The 9,772-nt window shown below is 33.0% G+C and overlaps 1 protein-coding gene across 2 annotated transcripts in view; it reads left to right on the forward strand.

Moving 5' to 3' along the window:
- The window catches only part of LOC108917147 (glutamate receptor-interacting protein 2), a 170,915-nt gene that overhangs the window by 101,192 nt on the left and 59,951 nt on the right, over nucleotides 1–9,772 (forward strand). For both annotated transcript variants that reach the window (XM_023454247.1, XM_018723619.2), the window contains exons 4-5: nucleotides 3,835–4,122; nucleotides 6,389–6,597. In XM_023454247.1, the coding sequence (XP_023310015.1) occupies nucleotides 3,835–4,122; nucleotides 6,389–6,597 (497 nt within the window). The remainder of the gene's footprint in view (nucleotides 1–3,834; nucleotides 4,123–6,388; nucleotides 6,598–9,772) is intronic.

Consider the following 9,772-nt stretch of genomic DNA (forward strand, 5'->3'; position numbering starts at 1 on the left):
GACTCGCCAAAGTAAAAAAATAATTCAGGTTAGGTATATATTTTTTTTACTGAAAATAGCAGTTAATTTACATTATCGGATTGTTAATGTGAAAATATAAACATTAGACTGTTGACTATTCCATGTTATACGTGTTTTAAGGTCACTTTTGAAGAAGAAACTACATGTAATTTTAAAAACCGTATTTCTGTTTTTATAATGAAGGAATAGTAATTATAAGATTGTTTAAGCTTATTAACTAAAAATTATTGCCTACTCAATAAAAAAATATTATTGTCCTCGATAATCTATTACTGATTAATAAAATATTTACTCTCTTTCCTTATAAGATTGTATGTACACAAATTGGAGCCGTTCCTAAAAAATCGGGCGAATATGGTTGCAGTGTAAATTATTAGACTTGAAGCGTTGGCCGCTAGAGCAGCACCTGCCGGGGTCCCGTTTCGTGACTCACGCTGGGCGATATTTTTTGTACAAAATCCCGTCCTTAAAAAACGAAAAGAAGGTGTTTTATTATGAAAATAATGCATCTTGTAATTGTTAGACATCTTTCAGGTATTTCTGCCTTTTTTTAATTACATAAAGATTTACAGATTTAGTTGTAATATATTTTGACATATCGGATATTGATATGGTCGAAATTGCGTATACGTAGGTATTTCAACTAAATCTCACTAATTCTCTCTACGACGTCCATTACGTCTAGTTTTATGTAAATTTTTTGAAACAGCCTGTTTCATTGAAAACTTTATTAATATACTCTACCCCTGCTTGTTTTATGGCTTGGTGACCACTCCACGCGGACTAATTTCTCTAAAATCTATGAACGTACCTCACATCGTGGATTTCAAATGAACGAAAACGGATTATTATTTCATATTCAGCTTAGTTTGCCGCAGCAGCAAAGTTAGCCATTTAACAAGCACTCTGTCGCCAAATTAATTAATTTTCCAACGGATTTGCCGACAGAAAAGTTTCGGACTTGTTCAATTCGGCATTAGAGGAAACACTTTCTATAATAAATGAATTAAAGGTAGATTGCTCGGCAGGTTCTCTCCTGGAATAAAGCTCGGGGGACGAGTCGACTAGTAATCATCGCCCTTCAACTTGAAGCTCCGAAAAATTTAAATAACAATGCAGGAAATCTCGCGAAGGAACTTTAGATAGAGGATGCATTGTGCCGGTCATGTTTTTTTTATTTGCCGGAATAATTCAGTGCTCGGTTCAGTAGTTACGGTCGTATCTGCTGCCTGCTGGCAGCTTTGGATATAAGGCGAAGAAGAACGTCACAGGAGAGATTTGTTTGTATCGCATTTCCGCGGGTGCATAGGAGAGTGAACGATCTAGGTATCAGGCATCTGCACAAAATGTGAAGCTCTAGATCTACACAGCCTTCATTAAACAATTCCAAGCCACGTAACTGTCGGGCATAGGCAACCAACATTGCACGATTGGCACAATGAACTAAAAATCCCTTAACCTTAATGAAGTGGTTGAAGGGATGTAATGTAATTAAATAATAGTGTTAATGCTGCTTAATACGTACAATTACTTCCGAGAAATACCTTTATTTCGTTAAAACTGTATTCTCATGTCAACAAATTGCAAATTTTTACTAAAAAATCAAAAAGAACATGATGCGAATCCATAATACAGGGTGATTCAGTCATAATGTCATTAATTTTAACCACGTATTCGGAAGGCTTAATAAAGACAGAAAACCGGAAAAAAAATTTTTACTCGACTTTTAAAAATGAAGGAAATCAACCCATAACTCCCGCTAAGAGGGCGGCCCTGCCAAATGCCCGGATGCTCGGAAAATTTTGTAACGTAATGTCACGAATCAATCGTCGGCTGAAGCGAACAGCGTTGCCAAGTTCAACGTATGCAAGTAAATAAAGGAGCATGCTGTATTTTATTATAAATAATTTTAACAGTTGTATTAACTTATAGAAAATAAATAAAGCAGAGGTTTGTAGGCACACCGTATTTTATCAAATAAAAAAAGTCGGCACACTACTAAATACCCGAATATACAAAATACACTACACACGGTTACAAAACCATTAACAATTTAAAGCGTTTATTCAAATCTACCACCATCCATATCTCCCGCATTTTTCCAACTGCATCTATCATACCATACCGCGCAGCGAACGTGCAGGACATCGACAAAATGACTTAAGTGTGATAGAGGCTGTTTTATATTTAGTCGAGGAGCAGCCTACTATTTCCACGAGAACAATTTCAAGGCGACTGGAGATATCACAAACCAAAGTTTGGCGGATATTGAGCGTGAATTCACTCAACCCGTACCATTTTCAAAAAGTTCAAGCTTTAGAACCAGCTGATTTCCCCAATCGTCTTGAATTTTGCAATTGGTTCCTAAATCGAAGTGCAGAAAAAGCGAACTTAACTTAAAAATGCATAAATAAAAAAATAATTTATAGCATTTTAAATTATTATTGGCTGACGTGAGCAAACCGTGTATTTATTGTCTTTATATGAGCGAAAATATATAAATATGGCAACGTTGCATCTAGGGCACCTTGTTCATATCGTAGCCGTGCACAATATTGTGAATAACAGGTTGACGTCAGCCGGTCAGTAACAGCCTGAAAAGGGGGTTAAATAATGATTTTTCAGCTTAAATATGCATTTAAATTCGAGTTTTCCACATTTCCTGAACTTCACATTCGATCATCTTTTTGGCCACCTTGTATACAAAATGGAAAATTTTCATATCAAATCAATAAATTAGATCTTCCTCTACAAAATGTTCAATTCACACAAAAAAATAAACCTGCGTTTCCGGCAAAACTAAATTTTGCTGAAGGTCTGCATCTGTCAATTTTTGCCTAGAAATCAAAATATCTCGTAAACAGTCAATCCTAAATATGGAGTGTGCATGTTTTCAGCTTAAAAATAAATGCTCTTTCCAAAAATGAAATAATATACAAGGGGTTCCATTTAAAATTAGAAAATATCACCACAATTTAAAAAAAATCCTTCTAGTGGTTTCCCATATATCCATCGATGGAGTTCGAGGTGAGACACCTGTATATCCTGCAACACATCACATTTTTGACGATTTTTTTTTTCTTTGATACATTATTAACTCTTAATAAATGACCATTCATTACTACAATACACACCTTTATTATCCCAAAGAGCTGCTGTTGCTTCTGTTATTACTACCACTAATTAATGGAAGCGTAGGAGTGTACACAACAGAAATTTCGTTCAACAGCTCCCCCAACTTTGTCTTCATTAAGTGAAAGCTTTGACTCAAATGTAATTATATCTTTTAAGACTTTCTAAAGAAAACAAAGCGCTCACACTGCTTTTGTAACTTCTGACGTAAATAGTGTTATGAAGTGATTTTAAACTCATTACTTTAGAGCCAAACTCCACTAAATGTAACGGGATATAATGACAGTTTAAATTAAAAAATTACATCAGAAATGTTCAAATTAAAATTCTAATCTCTTGAACACAGTTATATTCCAAACATTCATAGAACTGCTGCACCCGAGAATCTTCTTGTAAATCTGATACTAAATGCATTGTTATTCCTTAAATTGTACCGAGATGGAGACAGTGTAGCTACAAATTAATATTCAAGAAAGGATTCAGACTATTGTCCTTAAAGGACAATGCGGGAAGGGTCGACCGACAGTAAATCGCAAGGATATCTCCACAAGTCCACAATATTACATTTATGGCACTGATAACGTGATTTCTGTTGAATAATGTTCTTTTTATACCCGATTAGTCTCCTTCAGAAATAGTTTACATCTCCTCACATTACAATGTTACAATTTTCTTTTTCAGAAGCGGTTTGATACGCGTAGGCGACAGACTGCTCAAGGTGGACCAACACTCCCTAATAAACAAGACCCTCCTCGAGGCCCAACAAATTCTAAAGGAAAACACCCAGTCCAACACCCACAGTATCATTCTCACAACGCTGACCGTTGAATACGACGTCAGCATCATGGAATCGGTGAAGTACGCCACTGGGCCTCTGCTCTTGGAGATAGACAGGCAGATGGAAGAAGATTTCGGACTGGTGCTCACCAATTGCTGCGAGCTGGAGCCTGACGATATTCTCACCGCTGGGTACGTCCAAATTGAAATAAACAACAAAATGTATTAACAAACCATAAATAGCAATTAGCGGTGTCGCTGAATGGAGATAAACAAATAATTTGTTCTAGAAAATAAATTTATCTAGTTATTTGTTACAAATAACCCAAGTCCAGTGTCGATTGTAACAAAAATTGCACTAAAGTTCGATTGTAACACATCAAAGTAACGAATTATAACAGATTTTAAAAAAGTATCTACATAATAATATGCAATAAAACAAAATAATTACAAAACTAAAGTAGCGAACATCAATGATGATTGTAACAAAAATTACACTAATTGTCTTACTGGTTTTGAGGTACTTTATTGCAAATTTTATCAGGCGTATATACTTATTAAGTTTTGAATTAGCTAAACTAAAAACATTACAATAAATTTATCTAGTGTTGTCATTTGATATAAATGACCTAAGTTATTATTGGTTATAAAGCATCAAAGTACAGTTATATCAGCGAAGGTCCATCTCAATTGTAACAAAAATGACACTAATCGTCTTGAAGTTTTTGAAACATTTTCTTGCTAATTTTTTTGCAAATCCAGTGTCGATTGTAACAAACATTGCACTAAAAGTTCGATTGTAACACATCAAAGTAACGGATTGTAACAGATTTTAAAAAGTATGTAATAATATGCAATAAAACAAAATAATTACCAAGCTAAAGTAGCGAACAAGTATTGACTATAAAACATCAAAGTACAGTTATACCAGCGAAGGTCCATCTCGATTGTAACAAAAATGACACTAATCGTCTTCAAATTTTATGTGACGTGAATATATGCTTATAAAATCTGGATTTGATCTTGAGATGGCTGAACAGAGATAAACTTTGGCTAAACGAAATAAGAGTATCTAATGTTATTTGTTTCAAATGACCCAAATCAGTTTCCATTGTAACAGGCTATAAAAAATTAAATAGTTTGCAATAATAATCAAGAAAACATAAAATATATTATCAGATCATAAGATTGATGTCGATTGTAACAAAAATTACTCTAATAGTCTTGAACTTTTTTAAAATATTTTTTTTGTAAATTTTTTCAGACATCTGTATATACTCCTCAAATCGAGATTTGAACTTGAATTAGCGCTAAATGAAAAAAGAACTTTTTCTAAAAAATAAATTTATCTAGTGTTGTTATTTGTTACAAATAACCCAAGTCCAGTGTAAAAAAAATTGCATTAAAAGTTCGATTGTAACACATCACAGAGACTGATTATAATATAACAAAACATAAAAAATTGCCAATCTAAAATAGCAAATATCAGTGTCGATTGTAACAAAAAGGACACTTACCGTCTTATGTTTTTGAAGTAGTTTATTGCAAATTTTATCAGTTCTAACAATATGTTTACCAAATCTTAGCTAAATGAAAAACTTATAAGAATAAATTTATCTAGTGTTGTTTTTTGATACAAATGACCCAAGACAGGTAATGATTATAAAACATCAAAGTCCAATGATATCAGCGAAGGTCCAACAACAATAACAAAAATGACACTAATCGTCTTGAAGTTTTTCTGAAGTATTTTCTTGCAAATTGTATTTGACGTGAGTATATGCTTATGAAATCTAGATTTGGTCTTGAGTTAGCTGAATAGAGATAAACTTTGCATAAAAAAAATAAAAGTATCTAGTGTTATTATTTGTTGCAAATGACCCTATTTAGTTTCGATTGTAACACAGTAAGATACAGTTTTAACAGGCTATAAAAAGTAAAATAGTATGCAATAATAAACAACATAATATAAAATATATTATCAGATCATAAGATTGATGTCGATTGTAACAAAAATTACTCTAATCGTCTGGAAGTTTTTGAGGAATTTTTTTTGTAAATTTTATCAGACATCTGTATTTATACTTTTGAAATCAAGATTTGAACTTGAATTAGCCTGAAATAACCTTTTCTAAAAAATAAATTTATCTAGTGTGATTTGTTACAAATAACCTAAATCCAGTATTGATTGTAACAAATATTGCACTGAAAGTTTGATTGTAACACATCAAAATAACCGATACAGTTATATCAGCGAAGGTCCATCCCGATTGTAACAAAAGTTACACTAATCGTCTTTAATTGTGTTTATGAATAAAATAGCAGTGTTCCTAAAGAATTAATGTTAGTACTTAAGAACAACCCGTTTCAATCTGTGACTGTCTCCCCTAAGTTACTATTATAAAACAGCTTCTAGGCAAATTTAGTGAAAACTATATTTTTATAAAATTTCTATCAGGTACTACGTGGAGAACATCATACCGGCTAGTACTGCAGACAGATGCGGCGCATTAAACATAGGCGATCAACTCCTGGCCATAGACGACTTAATGCTGGAATCGTGGTCGGGCAGTCCGCAGGACGCCGAAAGACTCTTGAGAAGGGCCACCAAGCTGCAGATTTTACCGGTTCATGCGCATCGCAGAACGACGTCTAGGAACAATTACGGTTAGTATCATTTCACTGTTTATAGAAACTAAAAAAGAAAAGTTTTTTGTTTGTAACACGTCGTCATAGGGTATGAGGGCTACTTGATCAATAGCACAAGCATAATTTGTGAGCGACGAAACAAATGTGATCTTATTTGCTGACTTGGACACACCTTCGAATATTTTTACTAAGAGGGACTATTTCCTAAGCGCACACACAGCAACCTTTCACGCATGTGTTCTTTATTTTATTGCATTTTTTCTCAGTAGGGAGACTTTCATTTTATTTTCGCCATATTCAGATAAATCTCCCTATATACTGAAAGTAAAAAATGCTCCTCTTTACAAGCAGCTTTCCTTTTTGATGAATCGTCTTGATATTATCCTACATTCTTGACATCTTGTCATAATAAGAAGACTTAGATGTATTATTCCTTTATACAAAACTACAATTTGTTTTTAAATTAAATTCCGCCACTATAAATTCATGCGGGTCTGGAAAAAACTAAACATTATTCACAAAAACAATAATTTATGGCCCCTTGACATTCTGACAGGTCCATTGTGATGCTCGGCGTGAGATGACGCATAGCCGTCTTAGATGAAGTCAAATAAAATAAAATAAAGCGGCGAATACGGCACGCACTTTGTCACGGGCTAAGAAGCTACAAAGTTATTTGAATTTTATAAAACACTTACACACCCCAAGGAAATTACTATTTTTATACATTATGTATGTCCGGAGTTTCGAAGTTCTCCCTGTCATTACTTTTCTTTCGGCGGTGCCTCGGAAGGAGGAGAAAATAAATTTTGTAAACTTCTAACTCGCTTCTATAAAAAATATTTCTTTTCCATGACAGAGAACGGGTTTATATCCTTTGACACATCTGTGAATAAACAAAATGTACCAATTCTGCCATAATTTGGAATGCATCATATATTTTTTGATACTTTACAATTTTGTTGTAAATAGGAATTTTTCCGAAACTTTTAATTCCGTATAACTTTTCCTAGTGACACCTTTCGAAAGACCAAAAACAAGGGAAGTTTACTTTTATATTTTCATATTTTTTAATCTTACACGAGATGTTAGTTTTCTGCATGCCCCCCAAGAAGCAAAACTTTTCATTCAGTGTTATTTTTGTCGTAAAATGTAAAATGTTAAATAAAAAAGTTTTTCACACTTTTATTCACTCTAATCGAAGACATACTGTATATTAGACTTAATAGTCACCTCCAATGTAGATGTTTGTTTTAACACTGAAGTAAATAGGATGGATGGTTAGTCACAACTAGTTTGAATATTAAGAAAACTCGTCTGCCCATGGTACTATAAAGATTATTCTAGATTTGATTATGTATTGTTCTTGTGTTCTATACCCAGGATTCTTTACGGCGCGGTGGTATGGTGGCAGAAAACACAACAGACCACAGCGAAGGAAAAACTGAATAGAATTCAGAGATTGGCCTGTTTAGGTATAACGGGGGCGATGGCATCGACCCCGACAGCTGCACTAGAAGTCATGCTAAATCTGCCACCGCTGCATATAGTGGTGGAGAGAGAAGCNGTCCGGAGTTTCGAAGTTCTCCCTGTCATTACTTTTCTTTCGGCGGTGCCTCGGAAGGAGGAGAAAATAAATTTTGTGAACTTCTAACTCGCTTCTATAAAAAATATTTCTTTTCCATGACAGAGAACGGGTTTATATCCTTTGACACATCTGTGAATAAACAAAATGTACCAATTCTGCCATAATTTGGAATGCATCATATATTTTTTGATACTTTACAATTTTGTTGTAAATAGGAATTTTTCCGAAACTTTTAATTCCGTATAACTTTTCCTAGTGACACCTTTCGAAAGACCAAAAACAAGGGAAGTTTACTTTTATATTTTCATATTTTTTAATCTTACACGAGATGTTAGTTTTCTGCATGCCCCCCAAGAAGCAAAACTTTTCATTCAGTGTTATTTTTGTCGTAAAATGTAAAATGTTAAATAAAAAAGTTTTTCACACTTTTATTCACTCTAATCGAAGACATACTGTATATTAGACTTAATAGTCACCTCCAATGTAGATGTTTGTTTTAACACTGAAGTAAATAGGATGGATGGTTAGTCACAACTAGTTTGAATATTAAGAAAACTCGTCTGCCCATGGTGTATTTATTATAGAGATTATTCTAGATTTGATTATGTATTGTTTTTGTGTTCTATACCATTTATGATCTGAATAATGTTGACGCAATTGTTTATTTTTTTAGCAGTAGTATTAGTGAAGTTTTTGATATTCATGCTCCTACCACTGCTAGATTCACCAAAATACCTGCCCCTTAAAGGAACGTCATTGGAGATAGCCCAAATTTTACTATTATTTTGAATGACCATACTATTGTTCCAACTGATAACTGCAAAAACTTGGGTTGTAGTCCAGGCGATATCTGTTTTAAAAAGGGTATACTTGGGTAAAACGCATATGATCGGAGATTTCTACTTTAACGGTTTCTAAATAACATCAGAAATGATAATTTTTCTATGCAAATAAAAATAAACGTGGGCTTAATTGTTATTGCAAAAAAAAAGTATAAAAAATAGCAAAAATAAAACATTTTTTTCTTACTATTCATTTTAGACAAAAATGGAAGAGGAAAAAAGTTTTCTAATTAAATTTTGATCAAGATATAGTTGCAATTCGAAAAGATAATTATTGTTGTTGCAAAAATTGGAAAAATCACTTAAAAAATTGCAAAAAATGCTAGTTTATTTGTCAATTTTTTTTCAGAAACTTGAATAATACCTAGGATCTTCATATTTTCCCAATTAAACTTCTTAGTGCATAGAATCATCACACCACATTTCATCCAATGCGGTTTGATAGTTTTTACATAATACCTAATTGTTTAATTTTTTTTTAATTAAAAAACTTTCAAAATCAAATTTCTGAAAATCTAAAGCCTTTGAATACTTCAAAATTTCACAACAAAAAAAAGCTCTCAAGCTTTAAAATGGTTTTGGAAAAATTCAAATCGGACGATTAGGTGAGCCGTGGTGATTCTTTAAACATTTTCGCAATTTTCACGCTTCTAAACAATTCCAATAATTTAATGGTTTTTCAACTTTTTTTTAATTTTAAAATATGATTTGAAAGTACTCGGAAAGACGAGTATTTAAAAAAAAAACTAATCATCCGACCATT

Source organism: Anoplophora glabripennis, unplaced genomic scaffold (assembly GCF_000390285.2).
Source record: "Anoplophora glabripennis isolate ALB-LARVAE unplaced genomic scaffold, Agla_2.0 scaffold85, whole genome shotgun sequence".
NCBI lineage: Eukaryota > Metazoa > Arthropoda > Insecta > Coleoptera > Cerambycidae > Anoplophora > Anoplophora glabripennis.